Raw genomic sequence first — 17,424 nt, 5'->3', positions numbered from 1 at the left:
AAATGTATAAATATATAATATTATATAATTCTAATTATATAATTCTTTCTTTTTTATGGCACTGCATATTTCATTTTTATTTTTACCTTTTTTTTTTTTTTTTTTTTATTATTTTTATTTATATGGGTGTTTAGCTTTTGGGGGTGTTTGATTTGTATATGACAGTGCTGAGTGAGTGAGTGAGTTGCAGATGTCAGTTTCCCCAAAGGAAACCTCCCAAAGGGATCAATGTCTGAATCTGAATCTGAAATACATAAACAAATAGCTGTAACTGTGTTCACAGGTGCTCAGCATGTTAATTACGTTTCACCACATCTGGGAAGCTTTAATGGAGCAACGAGACTCACCATCAGCGGGGAAGGTGAGAGAGAGCCGATCTTACCTGGTCGTGTCACTTTATGACACAGCAGCACTTTACATATCTAAACCAAATTCTTTAACAATGTAAAAACCCCTGCCCTGAGGGAGTCCAGCTCATATTATGTATACCGGTATGTATATGGATATATTGAGTTGCATTATACGTACAGTATTTGTGTATCTATATCTCTATTAATATATACTAATTTATAGTTATATGTAGATATGTTGATATCAATCAATCTTTTTATTTAGACTCAGGTCCATTAAAAAAGACAAACAAACATACAACAATATTTAAAAAAGACAGTCATACCAGTGTTTCCACATAGCAGACTGGTATCTTACAGCACTGAGGACTGGGTTGGTTAACATCATAATAATGGCATTACAAGAGCTATTAAGTCGACATATGAATTTGAACATCAATCTCCTCAAAAGTGCATGAAAAGTGATAACATGTACTTTACAAAAGAGTTCACTTGCACTAGACCATCTTGGTTTCCCAAGCAAAATACGCAGACAATCGTTGTACGCAACCTGTAATTTATGGATGCTGGCCTTCTTAAATTTAATCCATAAGGGTGCAGTATAGAAAGGGGTACAGTAAGCCCTAAAAAGACACACTTTCACCCTCTCTGAACACCAGGAAAATCTTCTGGTCAACAAATTAGCCTGCATATATAAAATACGGCGCTGTCTACTCATATCTTCATCATCTGTCATGTCATCAGTGATGATGTGTCCCAGGTATTTAATTTTAGAGCAAGCAGGAAGCAGTTGTCCTGACAGGTAACAGGATGGAAAAGTGAGGTCCTTATCTCCTTTTACTTTGCAAATAAGAACAGAACTCTTTTTAGCATTATAATTCACATCAAATTGTACACCATAATTAGAACATATATTGAGAAGTTCTTGTAACCCAGCACTGCTAGGTGACACAATTGCCAGATCATCGGCATACATAAAATGATTGAAGTTCATTCATAAAAGTGCCAGGCACTCCTCTCTGATGTAACTTTAAAAACAATTTAGAATGATTTATGCGATCAAATGCCTTTGATGCATCTATGAAACCAATGAGTACAGTAGAATTCCGTCTTCTGTAATTTTCCACCATCTCCTTCAGAGCATAAATACATAAATCAGTACTATGTTTAGCCTTAAAGCCAAACTGGTTGGCAGAGGTGCATAGATATACAGATAGTCTGTCAAGTAATATTCTCTCAAAAACCTTTGACAACACACTGGCTAGAGCAATTGGCCGATAATTATCCATACACCCCACCCGGCCCACTTTATCCTTGATGATAGGCACCAAGGTAACGGACAACATGGAGTCTGGTAATACACCATGACACATAAAGCCTGTAAAACAAATAGCAAGGAGAACTGCTGCCCTCGGGCTTGCTAATTTAAAATGCTCTGCAGACATTTCATCTGGACCACAAGCCTTATTATCAGCTAGCTCTGAGATGGCATGAAACACTTCCTTAGCTGTGATTTGCATAGTGTCCGAATTTACAATCTCACCTACTATGTAGGGGTCTCTCTTAAGACAATTAAATAGAGTAGAGTAATGCTTCCTCCACAGTTCCGCTATGTTATCACAACCAGAGACCCTCTCTACGGTGCTTGGTAAAGTTGTGGTGTTTGTGTTCAGAGCTCTCACCTCCTTCCAGAAACCAGTGACATCTTTATCAAGGAGCTTTTCTGCCATAGAATCCGCTCTGATTTGTTGTGCATGCTTATTAACATAAAGAATTGCATATTTATAATTAGAATTGGTGAACTTTTTCAAGTCAAGGGCAGGCCCCTCTCTGGGCCTTCCTGCATGGACCCAGCGCCTAAAGGCATTCTTGGCTTCAGCATGATAATGAGCCACATACTTGCTCCACCCTGGCCTTACCCTGGATATTTTATCAGCATAGGTATAGAGCGGTATGCTAGCCTCATATATAGCTCCCATAATATGTTCATACAAGGCACAAAGATCCTCACGGTGAGAGCTTTCATGACAGTTCACATCAGAACATAAAATAGCATCAATTGGCAAATGAACTTTACGCAACAGGGTATCAGTTCTTCCATAATATAATAGCTTGTTCACATTTGTAAGTTTAGACCAATCTAGTTTGTTCTTGCAAGTAAATTTCACCTCCTGAGATAGTTCGGGAAGACTGTCAAGATCTAATGTCATTATAAATGGAATATGGTCAGATATTGATGCCTCATAGACAATCTCTATAGAGCTTAGAATGTCATGGGCATCAGCGGTACTGATACAGTGGTCAAGCCATGATGTTGTATGCCAGGCCTCGCTAACATATGTAAAGCTATCTGCCGGTAATAGCATTTGAGAAGATAAAAAGAAATTGTTATCATCACAAAATTGTAACAAAAATTTGGCAAATAAGGACTTTTTGTCAGATATGTCAGCATTCAAGTCACCCACTACATGAACACTGGTAGTGTGATTCTCTGAGATAAAAGAGTTGATAAAAGCAAGCCTATTCAGGTAATCATCCTCATTTTCTAGTGACTCATAAGGTGTATATACATTAAGGATAGTAGACTCCTTGTGACCGATCTTTATCTGCACAGCGATACACCAGTCAACTTCAAATCGGATAACATTTATCACTGGGTCCAGATTTTTGTGCCAGAGGATGGCAACGCCCCCTGCAATCCTTCCTCTCACTATTCCCAGGGATAGGTCCGTGGTGGATTCACCCGCGCCCGTGAAAATTAACATTAAATGAGTTCAGTTTTCCCAGGCCATGCTTTGACAAGAAAGTTTCTTGCAAACATAAATTGTCACATTTTTGCAACAAAGTGTCCACCACAGAGCGTCGACACTTGTCTCCTTCACTATTTCCCAGTCGCAGGCCACGGCTGTTGTAGGAACCAACCCGCATACAGTATTAGTTGGGCTGTGCTGCAGTAGCACCATACAATACACTTGGACCAGCAACGAGCCTATCTCTGCCATCACCTGACTCTCCCGATTTGCGTGGTTCATAGAAACGCCTCACAACAGAGCCTTCAGGCCAGAGTTCTGGGTTGTACATCTCCATAACGTCATTGCATTCCGCACACACTTTAAACGAGCTGTATCTGTTGCTCGCAGTGACAATACGCTCACATTTAACATCACGACCAAGTTGTGTTGCTAGATGGTCAGATAGTGTCTCTGCATCTAGATCAGGTGCAAATCTGGTGGCGAAGACTCTTACCATCTTTGTGCGGATCACTTTTATATTCCCATGGGCAGAAGTACCGATGATCGGCTTAGAAGCCCGCCGTTTGGGTTCTACACCGGCGCGATGTTTTGGGGTGACAGGTTGGTTTCCAGCATTAATCCTCTTTGGTCGACCAAGTTTCACAACTTTAGACCAAGTAGGTGAGCTGCCCGCAGCTCCACCATGGCTCACGCCGGTCTTTGTGATCCCAGATGCGGTAGGCAGGTCAGAACGGGTACCGTCTCCTGCAGAAGAAGACCTGGTGGAGCACGCGTCCTCTCCCAACGCCAAATCATCCACACCTGCCGGGTTCAGCGACGCCCAGCACAGCCTGCTCTCTACAACTCGGTTCCAAACTTCGCTCAACTGCGGAAACTCTGCTGTCAATAATAGCAGTCACCGTGCGTAAATCCTCGCCGATATCTGCCTGAAGTTTCAGCGCGTGACTTAGTACAGACACCTCGTTGTGTAGGCGCTCAATTCTGCCCAGCAGGTTGGAAACGTCCAGGTTGTTAAATGACACAGGTGGCAGTTCATCCAGATAATGAGAGACGAACCGGGGGATATTTTCCCCACATTCGTTTAAAACTTTTAGGCAACTTTTAATATTGTTGACATCCTTCTGGTTGCCTTTAAATGCTACACACCTCTGTTTAGTGTCAGGACAGAGTTCAAACAGAACTTTTTTAGAGGACTCGATCCACTCAGATTCAAAGGTGTTTGAGGTTAAGAGGACCAGTTCATCTTGGGTCATAGTTTATCATTTTAACCGCAAGAAAGTTGAGAAACTCATCCTCTACGATAACTTGATCATCAACTGTTCTGTAAATAAAAGGTTTCAATCGAATAAAAGGTTTCAATCGAGGCTGGTGAGGAGCTGCTGAGCTACGACACACTTCATCCGCCATCTTGTCTCTCTATATATATAGATATATAGATTTATAGTAATTTTTATGTATATAATTGGAGGTAAATATATGAACCAGTGTATATATAGCATATCTACTCTTATATAGTTATTCAAGTATATTGTTATACCATTGCTGTCTATTGTTCTCTATTATATTGTAGTATTATAGTAAAGTAATGATAATGTAATACTATGTATTATAATTACTTCTATTATTACATAAATTACATATATAGTAGCACAACTTAATGCTGATCGTTTGTTTTGTTTTTTCTTGTTTGCCTTGATTTGCTTTGATTTTGACTATATTTATATATACATATAATTGAGTATTATATCACTGTATTGAACAGTTATTGAAACTTTTCTTGTTATATGTAAGAATGTAAGATGTAGTAAGATTCAGGGGTAGGACTCGATGTGGATACTACAATCTTACTCCGTTTCGAGCATATATATATATATATATATATATATATATATATATATATATATATATATATATATATATATATATATATATATATATATATAGGTATTCTGTTTTTTCACTTTTTTGAACGCTTTTTTATGAGGCATGTTCAAAATAAAATCTTCAAATCAAAAAATCAAATCAAATCAATGATTTTCATCATGGTGGCTGTTCTTGGGCAGGATTTGCTCAGGAGAACCAGTTCCAGCTGAACCCCCAGGACGACACCTTTGGGAACCGGGTGACTCTGGTGTCGGACTCCCTGTCGGTCCCCTGCGACGTGGAGAGAGACTCCACCCACGGGAACCAGATCCTGTGCTACACCAGGTATCCGCCCCGACACCCCTGCCCCGGGGGGGAATCTTCCTTCTCCTCCATTCTGTATTCAGGGCGCGTAGTGTTTCATTTCATTGTTTTGCTGACGACATCCAGGTCTACATATGGCCTTTGTTAGACTCTCAAAGGTCTTAAAGGCTCGGATGAAGGGTAACTTTCTGGTCACGTGACTCCGGTCCTGACTCCCCGTCCGATTCTGGAGCGATTTTAGGATGTTATTGTTGATTTTCCAGGTTGTTTTTTTTTTGTCTGCATATATATTGTAATTGTGGCTCTGTCTAATTTCTGGTAAAGCACACTAAGCTATAGTTCCTTAGCATGTAGCTGACGCGTACTTCAATGAAACGTCACAGTCCGTGTTCTTCTTTTAAAAGTTTACTGAAAAACCTTTTCTTTCAATTACAAAAACAGCTTCCGCTGCTAGTCTGAAATGAGATAAACACAGGGAAACACACAACGGGCCACAAGCTTTTGAAATCTGCAAGAGAGAAAACAAACAAAACACAAAAAAACAAACACGCAGAGACACAAACAATAATCAGTCCAGGGGCCTGTACTACGAAGCAAGTTCAACATACCCAGGATATCTTTTCCTTATCCAGATTCACTAACCCGGACAATTGCAATCACGCTAAGCGGTCACACGACGGTGGTTATCAACTCGGTATATCAATCCAGGTTTCTCCAATCTGGATATGAGCACGTGCACATAAAAGGGGCGGTGTTTTCAGCGCATGACCAATCGCAAGCATGGAGAAGTCCGCTGTCAGAGCCGCTTATTTCAGTAGCAAGAGCAAACAATAATTTTACGGAAATATGATGAGTATAGGCATATAATACAGGCAAAAAGCAACACAGTTGCAGCTGCAAAATGCAGGAAAGACAGCTGGCAAAAGATTGCTGACTGTATAAATGCGTAAGTTCATAGGGATATAAACATCACTGCCCCATCATTAGGGCATAAGTAGATCTGACTATAATTACAGTTGTCTATTCTGTTAAATGCATGTGTTGCTTAGATGTATTCGTATGGCGTGTATGACAATTGTAGCCTCATTCCTTCAGCTGCAACCCCAGCGGAGTGAAACGCACATGGGAGCAAATAAAAAATAAATATAAAAACATAATTCAAAGCGGTAAGTAGGCTCACTTTCATATCTTAGAAGTACAACAAGTACAAGGCTTTAGTGTTTCTATCACTCTCTGTTTTAGGATGATATCAGTATACAAAAGCACAATGAAATAGCATTGACATTACTTGCAGCAAACAGAAAAAAAAATGACAAGAAGAAGATCGGAGGGATCCTCTCACGATCCGCGCACCGAGCTCCACTGGATTCTCTTCGAAAGGGCATGCCATTTTCCAAGAGAGCTGATTGGTCAGTGGGCGGTGCTTTTATACCCGGCGATCTGTATCTCGAACATAACCTGCTCCGGAGCAGGTTAGCTGTTCAGCATAAGTTACCATGGCGATGTACCCCGGTAAGAAGTGAACCACCGTCGTAGTCCTGAAAACCCAGGGTTAAACCTGAAGTTACCTCGCTAACCCCAAATCCCGCTTCGTAGTACAGGCCCCAGGACTCTAAAACTGAATCAGGACTAGACTACTGCGATTATCTGTCCCCCAAAACTGTTGGGTGAGTATGTAGTAGGGGTGTAACGATACACTAATCTCACGATACGGTACGATCCACGATATTGAGGTCACGATAACGATACGATACGATATTGTAGCAGTATTTTTTTAACAACCTTGAATGAGGAACATATGACTGGAAAAAATGAAAGACACAAAATACAAAACAATGCTGTGCGTTTGCCCTATTGTTACAGTTTGTAATGCTTTATAACTGTTTAAGCTTTAAAGAGGAAGCCAGGCCAACAATTTTCCACAAAATGAACTAAAAGTAAATGTCAGGTTTGCATTATGCATCTTAAGTTTCATACAAGTCAAGTCATGTATGACTTGACTTTTTTCTTTTCCAGAAATGTAACAACTAAAATTAAATAAATAAATAAATAAATAAATAAATAATAAATAAATAAATAAATAAATAAATAAATAAATAAATAAATAAATAAATAAATAAATAAATACATAAATACATAAATACATAAATACATAAATAAATAAATACATAAATAAATAAATAAATAAATAAATAAATAAATAAATAAATAAATAAATAAATAAACTATGAAAAGTCCCAAACTCAAAATGTAACATGACTGTTATTTATCTTCTGCCAGAGCTAAGAGCTTCACATGCTCCCAGCCTGAGGCCGTAAGGTGAACCCCGTTATCGTTTCATCCCGCTCCCACCTTTGGGGACGACACAATCTTTACATCATAAAAAAGATTGATTCATGCTCACCTTATAAGTAAAAGTTCGGAGCTCAAAACCCCGCAAGAGTCCCGTGATCAAAACGGTACTAGTTTCTTCTGAGCGTAGTAAGATTTTCGTCTACAGGTCGAGGTGCTGTCGTCACGTGAAACCCGCTGCACCAATAGGATGCGCGTTACTAGTAAACACAATACATTCATATTAATAACCCAATATCGCGCTACAGTTTGTCACCTCCACGACACGTATCGTGATGTTTTTGTATCGTGGCACGATATATTGTTACACCCCTAGTATGTAGGTGAGTGAGCAGGATGTGTTCAAGTCACTGCTGGAAACGTTTCCTGTGATGTTTGTCGGATTGTGAAGAACTTTGGTCGGCGTCATCTGCTGTGTGAATGAGTTTGACCTTTTGACCCCCCCAGTTGTCCTAAGAGTGTCTCTTGTCCACCACAGACCGATGCCGCAGGACCAGTACGTGGTCCACGTCAGCGTGGACGGGATTCCCGTTCCTGACGCTAATATCTGCCGGGGTCATTATAAATCATACCACTGCAGTTTCTACGTAAGTCTGGCGATTTCTCTGACTAATGACATCATCGTTGGATTCGTCGTAGCAGGGTTTTTATTTTATTTATCTGTGTTTGTAATAAACAGACCAGGTGGTACCGGACGCCCAGGATCAGCTCCCTGAGTCCCGCCAGTGGCCCCCCAGGTAAGACACTTAAAACTAGAGCAGTTTATACACTTTACTTTTATGTTTATTTATTTATTTATTTATTTATTTAGTATGTTCTGTTCTTCCTGAACGGAGCTCAAAAAAGCATTCAATCAAGTCACGAGTCCTTAAAACGGTGGCTTGAGACTGACTCGAGTCCCTGACTCGAGTCCCGGACTCAAGTCCTGGACTCAAGTCCTGGACTCAAGTCCTGGACTCAAGCACCATGCAAATGGCAGACAACTGCTACTAGTTCGACTAGAAAATGGGTAAAATTTCCCCATTGTGGGATTAATAAGGGAAAAATTACTATTATTATTATGGACTCAGGTCCTGGACTGCTATTTACCTTGAATCCTCCTCCCGAACCCGGCAGGTTCGTTGGTGACGGTTCGAGGCCGGATCTTCACCGACGTCTACGGCAGCAACACGGCCGTCAGCTCCAACGGCGTCAACGCCAGGTTTCTGAGGTGGGAAGGTCTCTTCTTAAACTCTTTTTCTACGTTAATTAATCTCACAAGAGCATTAAAGTCTGTGTGAGCCCCAAAATCACATTTAGCTTAGGGCCCCATGGAGGCTTGGGCCGGCCCTGGTGAATCTAACTAATCTTGTGAATCGCAGAGCCTTCATGGGAGGGATGCCATGTGACCTGCTGCAGCCCGAGTCCGACGACCTGTAAGTGAATTTTCATGCTTTAATATTTACGGAGCGTCGTGATGAAGTGATGAAGTGATGTCACGTCCTTCAAACCCTTTTGCAGGTACAACCTGCAGCTGGACTCTGAATCGTCCCATTGGGGACACATGAGCTGCAGGACGACGGGGACGTACGTTGGTAAGCTGACGCTCACATATGACCCGCTGAGGATCCGACAGGCTGTTAGTAACTGTGCTCTGAACTCCAACAGGTCATCACAACCTGAGCTTCATTCTCGACGCTGATTTTGGAAGGTAGGACGCCGTTATAACTGTTACAGGCGGCTAAAAGTTCATGTGAGGCGAGAAAAAAGCTCCCAGAGATGCAGTTCTTCACTCAAAAGTTTTTTTTTCTGGTTTAAAGGAGTTCACCCGACAAGAGCCTGTACCGGGTCTCATCGGCGGGGAAGCTGTCCATGTTTCAGACGTTTGCAGGTACGGCATCGGAAAGGCATCACTTCATTCTCAGACCTATTCAAAGATAACAGTTTTTCCTCCTTTGAGGAACTCTCTAAGAAATTGAATTTGCCCAAAACTACGGTGGCCTGGAAGTGCAAAACACAACGGCAAACGACAAGACAACGACAAATTGAAAAACACAATGACAAATTGAAAAACACAACGGCAAATTGAAAAACACAACAACAAAAGAGAAGAAAAAAAAACATTAACCGGCATGACTCGTCGCTGATTGGACGAATAACCTACTCGTTATTATCAAACAATATTTTGATCCATCACTGTTCTAAATAACCCTGCATCTTTCAACTGGGTCTTCAGCGTTTGAACACTCATATTAATGTTGTCAGTAGTCGACAACATGTCGACTATAACATCATATTTGTGTCGTTATTTGTCATTGTTTTCTCTTTTGCCGTTGTGTTTTCTATTTTGTCGTTTACCTAAAGATTCCAAGACCTCTTTTTCTTTTTTCTCTTCAGTATGTTTTGTAAGATAACACAATTTTGAAACCATCTGAACCTGCACCAGCACAACCTTCAGTGGGGGGTGTTTTTGTTTTTGTTATGGTTGTGATATACATTCTCAATGTAACATTGTTACTTTTATATTGATTATGAAAAATAATAAAAAAGATTTGAAACGGACGTTTGCAGGTAAAGAGGAGGTCTGACGTCGTGAGTTCAGGTAACAGTAAACATGTGCTCTGTCTGCTTCTCAGAGGTCACCGGAGTGTCTCCATCGGAGGGCAGCGTCATGGGCGGGACCCTGCTGACTGTCAACGGCCGCTTCTTCGACCAAACTGATGAGCCGGCTCGCGTTCTCGTTGGAGGTAAACATCACCGACACGCGGAAGCTCCACTGATGCTGTTTTTAAACACAAGAACAAAGTGTTCGGCGTGAACAGATGAAAACAAAACATTGTTCGAGCAGCCAGTCGAGCCACGGTGATAATCCTTTTCCGCAGAATGTGTTCATACCTCAAACAAAAGAACGACGAGTGGGAAGACGAGAGAGTTGTCAAACAGGGAGCGAAACAATCCCCCAGGAGCTCAGAGACGCAGCAGACCGTGACCACAACAATCCAGCGTCTTATCTCTGGTGATGCTTCACGAGTCATTTAACACGCTTTTAGTCACGGCACGGATTTGACATTGACAAGTGAAGATGCGCTTGGTGACAGAACTGTAAAAGCTGCTGTTGCAACATCACGTAAGACGTTGTCATGGTAACGCCTTGGGTCCGGGTCCCCAGGAGGGTCACAAAATCGTTTTTTGGAGGTTGAAATTTTATTGTGAAACTAAAATAACACAAATATGACCCAATTTATTGTTCCTGTGGTTATTATGGGGTTTCGTGTCTTGAAAGGGATTAAATCAATTTAAATTAGCCATAAATCAGGTCTGTACCTGTAATCCCCAATCAGTTTCCAGAAGGCCCCCTTAAAACCATCGTTAGAAGATAAACTGAGGGGAATCTCTAGTTTTACTACTTTAGAACCACGTTAAAATGCTGAACTTTACAGCAGAAAGGAATGTGAGATCCAGTAGCTGTGATCTAGAAGCTCATTGGCTGCTGAACGACTCAGCGTTTCACATCCATGGAGATGACCTCATGAAAGACTTTATCAGCGACATTAATGACTTTATCAGCGTCCTTAACGACTTTATTAATGACATTAACGACGTTATCAATGATGGAAACGACTTTATCAACGACACTAATGACTTTATCGACAACGGTAACGAATTTATCAACGACGGTAACGACTTTATCAACGACGGTAATGACTTTATCAACAACGGTAACGACTTTATCAACAACGGTAACGACTTTATCAACGACGGTAATGACTTTATCAACAACGGTAACGACTTTATCAACGACGGTAATGACTTTATCAACAACGGTAACGACTTTATCAACAACGGTAACGACTTTATCAACGACGGTAATGACTTTATCATCGACATTAACGACTTTATCAACGACTTCATCTACGACATCAACGACATTAACGACTTTATCAACGACACTAATGACTATCAACAATGGCAATGACTTTATCATCGACATTAACAACTTTATCAACGACATTAACGACTATCAACGATGGTAACGACTTCATCAACGACATTAACAACTTTATCAACGACATTAACGACATTAACGACTATCAACGACGGTAACGACTTCATCAACGTCATTAACAACTTTATCAACGACATTAACGACTATCAACGACGGTAACGACTTCATCAACGACATTAACAACTTTATCAACGACATTAACGACTATCAACGACGGTAACAACTTCATCAACGACGGTAACAACTTATCAATGACATTAACAACTTTATCAACGACATTAACGACATTAACGACTATCAACGACGGTAACGACTTTATCAACGACATTAACGACTATCAACGACGGTAACAACTTCATCAACGACGGCAATGACTTTATCAACGACGGTAACAACTTATCAATGACATTAATAACTTTATCAACACTTTAACGACTTGATTGGTTGGTTTTAAAATGGAATGGTTAAAACGATCACGCTAAGCAACCGTCCTGTGTTTGCATCTATAAATCAGAATATTTAACATGTTCGAGCCAAAAACACATAAAAAGAACGTTTGTACATGACGTGTATCAAGGAAAGAGAATTTATATTTAGTGTGAAAATGTGTCTCTGAAATATGAAACTAACAGGTGCTCGTTAGTGTCTCCAGTGTAATGCAACACTGAATATCTCAGATTATTGATGAGATTAGTGACTCATCACATTTTAATCTGCTATCATCAATACGACATGCCGAAGCATTGAAGCTGGAAAGTCGGAGAGTCTATGTTTTTCATGGAGGTGTTTTTTATGTTTCAGGTCGGCCTTGTGAAGTCCAGAGTGTGTCTGATGACAGAATTACATGCAAGACAGCCGAGGAGCCGCCGAGCAGCAACGCCACGGTGTTCCCAGGTGAGAACAGGCCGCCTCCTCGCCGTCTTTGTGGGTTGATGTCGTGCGGTCGGGGTCGTCCCGACGCATCCTGTCTTCTGTCGATGTAACTTTATCTGAGTGAAACCAAGACTGAAGGAATCCAAAGTATCTGTCTTTCCATTCAGCGACAAAGCAGTTGTATTTTTTGTCTTGATCCCATCACTCTTCGCGGCTCGTCACAGGTCTGTGAGGCTTTGATGGGCGATGAACTATAACAGATGATCAGATATCTCTTAGAACGCACACATTCCAGATCAGGCATCATGCAACAGCTTAGAGGCGACCTTAGTGACAGATGTAGCAACCTTTTGTCCCGGGACTTAATTTATTTTTGTTGTTTTATGAAAAAAAAACAAAAAAAAACTGCTCAAGTGGAATAATAAAGAGTCAAGGTTTTTTCATTCCCACAGCGCTTATCACTCTATTCGTTTTCACGACTCAGCGATTCCTTTTCGGCTTTTGTTAAAAATCAGTCATCACTTATTTATTTATCTTAGACTATTTCCTTTTCTCAACACTTGAGTGATACACAGCATTCTGAATGCTCTTTAAAGACTTTACAGGCCAACTGTCGAGTTCGGGTTGACCAAAGGGACACCAGTCGCACTAACCAGGCTCCATCTTGATCAGATTTTCTGCTGCATTGTTTTTTCTGTAAAAAGCCCTTATTTTTTTTTTACATCCATCATTATGAGGAACCATGATAACAGGAAACTGTTTATTTTTGTGAACTCGGCTGATCAGTTCATGTCGTCGGTGAAAAGAGTGATTAATTAACAAAACTCTTATTTTTCAAGTCTTATTTTGAAACTCTGCTTCTTCACATCGACTAGGCGGAAGAGGCTTGAAGATGGAGGCGTGGAACAACACCAGACCCCGTTCGTTGACCGACATTTGGAACTACAACGACAACACAACTGGCTACTGGTCGCAATGGATCGACTCCCTGCCCGCCACCTTTGCCCTTGAAAACGAATACTTCACCACAAGAACCACGGGCTTCTTCGTGCCTCCCGCCAGCGGCAACTTTACTATGTATCTGCACTGCGATGACAGATGTGAGCTCTACCTCAGCAACTCCACCCGGCCCGAAGACAAGGTCAGATTATTTTAGAAAGCCGTCAGTAACATGTGATTGTGTGAAAACAGAAACTTCAGAGTTTAGCTGTATGCTGATGACACTGTTTTATATCTAGAAGCAGAAAAACAAGAAAAGGTATCTGCACAAGGACAATGAGCGTCAGTGATCAACATCTCTGACCTGTTATAAGTCATAATTACGTCTTGAAAACTGTGTGTATGTTTTAAAGGTCTGTAAATAGAGATCCAGAATAAGAAGTTGCAGTCGAGGACTATTTCGTTTAGGCTTCTATTAGAGTCACATACTGTATTGGTATTGATAGAATTAAATCTAATCTGTTCAATGTCATAAAACATAGATGACATATATGAAGAACTATGGTAGTTAAGCGTCGAGTTGTACATGAACATTATGGTTCTACCCGTATGCACGACTGTCTATCCAACTGGACTCAAACAAGGATTACAATATCCCACATTTACCTTAAGTGCTCAAGTTAATGACTGTTCCTATAAACAAATAAGCAAGTAGATAATGCGTTTTCCATTCCTTCTTTCAGGTTAAAATTGCCTTCCAGTCATACTATGTACACGACCACACAGGACTGGAGTCACAAAAATCCGAAGTGTTGTCCCTGGAGAAAGGGAAACCGTAAGCGTGGCTACATGGAAGCACAGTCCAGTCACTCCAGAGCTGCTGAAACACAATTTCAATCATGCATTCCTTGTTCTGTAGATACTACATGGAGATCTTGCATCAAGAATACAGAGTTATAGCTAAAATCAACATTGGCTTGTTCCAAGAGGAGAGTTCCTTCACAGAGGAACAGACAAATGACGCGGTTAATGAAGTTCAGAACATCGTGGCTGAATATGAAGCGTTCGACGAGGAACAGGTATGGTGGATATCCTGGAGGTTTATCACATTAAATGCAGAACACCTCAGAGGTTCAGTGTACAAAACGATCTTGAACAAGCTTGAACGTCCACTGCTCCTCAGGTGGTAACCTTTGACATGTGGCCCGCGGGTGTTGCACCTGTCAGAGAGGTGCAGAAGGTGAGCGTCAGGAGCAGCTGTGACAGCGTCCTTTGTGGAAGCACCTACTTCAGCCTGAGCTACGGACTCGCCGAAACTGGTAAAGTGGCTGCCCCTGAAGGTCTGGTACAGAACCTGCATGTGTTTGACTAAGTAGATGTTTGCTAGTCCCAATCCAAGCTGCGACCGAGTTTGCATGCTCTGCCCGTACTTGCATGAAGTTTCTGACTTCCTGCAGCCCCAAACAGAGCAGGCCTGTAAGGCTCATGGAGTGATTGTGAGGTTGTTTGTATGAGGGTTGGTGCAGACAACACACAAAAGCTAGGCAGGGAAGGACCAGACTGTACAAAGGAACTGAGGGCTGAGGAGACTCAGGTGTAGACAATCAAAGAAGATTACAACCAGGAAAAGTCAAACAAGTATGGGCACAGACTTTCAAAATAAAACAGGAAACAAGACCAAACCAGAAGAAAAACAAGAATAGAAAACCAAACGGTGACGTTAAGTGAACGGTAAGTAAGTAAGAGCCTGCAAACCTCAATAAACCAAGGCAGCGTTGTAAAGAGGAGTAGGCTAGAACGACCTGGGCGGGGGGCAGAACTCAGAAGCAGAGCAGATGTATTAGGTGACAGTTTATTCACACAGAGTACTAATATGTCCAAAAAGTAAAGTCACTCCCGAAGGAGGAAAATGCTACCATAAGGTGCGATACCCAAAAACAACAACCCAACAAGAGGCGCTCCAAAGGGAAGAAAATAAATCTAATTATCTGTAAATGTAACTGAGCTGAAATGCTACAAAGAAAAATCACTCGAAAGAGGTAAAACTATGATCACGAGACCAGACAAACTACAGCTATTGTTCTTGGACACTTGCTGGTATGACGATGTAGGACGACACACTGGCACAAGACAAAGGGAGACGCAGACCATATGGACACATGGGGGAAGAGGGAACAGGTGGGTACAGTCAGGAATCAGGGGAGTCATGAGAAAGGTCAAGTGACCTGTAACGAGAGGAGTTACTTTTCAAAATAAAACCAGAAATGACAAGACAGAAAAACAGAAGAGACTTATTCACTGATGATGGCACAGGAAAAAGGATGACTTCAGGTAATCGCTGCTGAAGGAGGTTCTGTGAGGTGTAGTTAGTTTATCTTCTGTATCCGGGTCTCGTAGTTTGTCTCATGTTATTGTTCATCCAGGTTTATCTCGTTGTAAGACCTGGTGAGGACTGAGGGATTTTCTTTCTCAGTTCCCGACACATAAAACCTTAAAACTGAAGGAAATTCTGCCTCTTTTTTATTTTTAACAATTCCCCGTTTGTTGCTGAGCCGTGTCCTCGTCTCCCGCAGGGCTGATCCCCGTGAGCGCCTCAGCAGAGACGCTGGAAGCAGAGCTGAACGGTCTGTGGTCCATCAAACCCGACACGGTCCAGGTCACCAAACAGGGGAGCGGTGCGACGCCCGACTACACGGTCACCTTCAACTCCGTCAGAGGTGAGAGACGCCGATGCCGGAGGATGGACTGTTTGGTTTCAGCAGCGGTGACTGAACGCCTGCTTGTCTTCGCTGCGTCTAGGTGATTTCCGACCTCTTCAGTACGAGGTCTTCGGCTCAGACACCAGCATCACTGTTGCCGAGGTTACCAAGGGGCAAAGCAGCATGGAAACCTTCACGCTGGTCTGGGGCGGAGTTCCCACGAAACCCATCGCTTTCAACGCGACAGAGCTTGAGGTCTGAAACAGTCAAATCCTCCAGATCCTTCCTGGGGTTCATCTAAGCAGGTGTAGAGCTCTTATCCGTCAAACGGGGGCCCTCTGCCTCCAGCTGTCATCTCCATGATGTCAGAGGTGTATCCACAGAAGCTTTCAATCACCCTGATCTGCAGTAATCTGTGATGTGTGTAAGAAAACATCCACGACCCAGTTGTTGTTCAGTGAAGAAGTAAAGACCCGAGGGAACCGTCCCGTACTCACGACTAAAGTTTCTTTCGTCAACGAAAATTATGACTAAATATCGTCAACGAACCTTTATCACCTGAGGAAAACGAGACGCAAAGAAAATGCTGGTCATGTGACGATAATTAAATATATAATGCAATATCGTAGAGGAATAAAAACCAGACTAAATTAAAGATTACAAAATAAAAAATCTGCTAAAATGTGCCTTCATCTTCGTTCCTTAAAGCAGCACAACGTAACTTTCAGCTTTTCTGAGTTTGGCGGCATCTTTTGGACAAAAGCGGTATTGTTTTACCAGAAAGAACACTACGTTTCCCATGAGCACCAGCGCGTACTGCCGGAAAACTCCTGTCCCGTCGCTGCATTTGTTTTGATAGAAGACAGGATGCTTTTCTGTTTCACCAAGTGAACAGACGGAACGCAAAAAAAAGATTTTAAACTGCTGGAAAGGAACTGGAATTTACCGGGAAACCTTAAACAAGGAAGCCAGGGAGCGGTATATGGAGAAAATAATGATTATTAACGGTCTGGATCCATATGAAATCACTACTGAAGAGCCATGTGTTTCAATAAATTTGTATAATAGTACAACAGGAGCATGAGACTCCTTTTAAGAAATGAGACTCTCTAGCGCCACCCTTCACCACGACGGCCGTCGGGGGTACTGCAGCCAACAGCGAAGCCGGCACGGGAGAACAGGGAAAACGAGCATGCAGCGTCATGTGACGTCACATCCACAGCCCAGCGCGGGAAATTCGGGACCGAATTGCAGCACATTTTGCAGCACACAGCCTGTTCAAGGCA

General features: G+C 41.8%; 1 protein-coding gene across 1 annotated transcript in view; it reads left to right on the top strand.

The window, feature by feature from the left end:
- Positions 1 to 17,424, top strand: part of LOC133460824 (fibrocystin-L-like) — a 91,278-nt gene that overhangs the window by 1,501 nt on the left and 72,353 nt on the right. The window contains exons 2-18 of the mRNA XM_061741588.1: positions 284 to 361; positions 5,167 to 5,311; positions 8,121 to 8,229; positions 8,322 to 8,379; positions 8,759 to 8,852; positions 9,004 to 9,057; positions 9,143 to 9,216; positions 9,290 to 9,332; positions 9,442 to 9,512; positions 10,258 to 10,368; positions 12,429 to 12,521; positions 13,376 to 13,641; positions 14,183 to 14,274; positions 14,359 to 14,518; positions 14,623 to 14,758; positions 16,013 to 16,156; positions 16,239 to 16,393. Of these exons, the coding sequence (XP_061597572.1) occupies positions 284 to 361; positions 5,167 to 5,311; positions 8,121 to 8,229; positions 8,322 to 8,379; positions 8,759 to 8,852; positions 9,004 to 9,057; positions 9,143 to 9,216; positions 9,290 to 9,332; positions 9,442 to 9,512; positions 10,258 to 10,368; positions 12,429 to 12,521; positions 13,376 to 13,641; positions 14,183 to 14,274; positions 14,359 to 14,518; positions 14,623 to 14,758; positions 16,013 to 16,156; positions 16,239 to 16,393 (1,883 nt within the window). The remainder of the gene's footprint in view (positions 1 to 283; positions 362 to 5,166; positions 5,312 to 8,120; positions 8,230 to 8,321; positions 8,380 to 8,758; positions 8,853 to 9,003; positions 9,058 to 9,142; positions 9,217 to 9,289; positions 9,333 to 9,441; positions 9,513 to 10,257; positions 10,369 to 12,428; positions 12,522 to 13,375; positions 13,642 to 14,182; positions 14,275 to 14,358; positions 14,519 to 14,622; positions 14,759 to 16,012; positions 16,157 to 16,238; positions 16,394 to 17,424) is intronic.

The sequence above is a fragment of the Cololabis saira genome, chromosome 15 (assembly GCF_033807715.1).
Source record: "Cololabis saira isolate AMF1-May2022 chromosome 15, fColSai1.1, whole genome shotgun sequence".
In the NCBI taxonomy this organism is placed as follows: Eukaryota; Metazoa; Chordata; class Actinopteri; order Beloniformes; family Belonidae; genus Cololabis; species Cololabis saira.
Note: the sequence above shows the minus strand (reverse complement) of the source record. Positions and strands in the feature narration are given on the sequence as shown.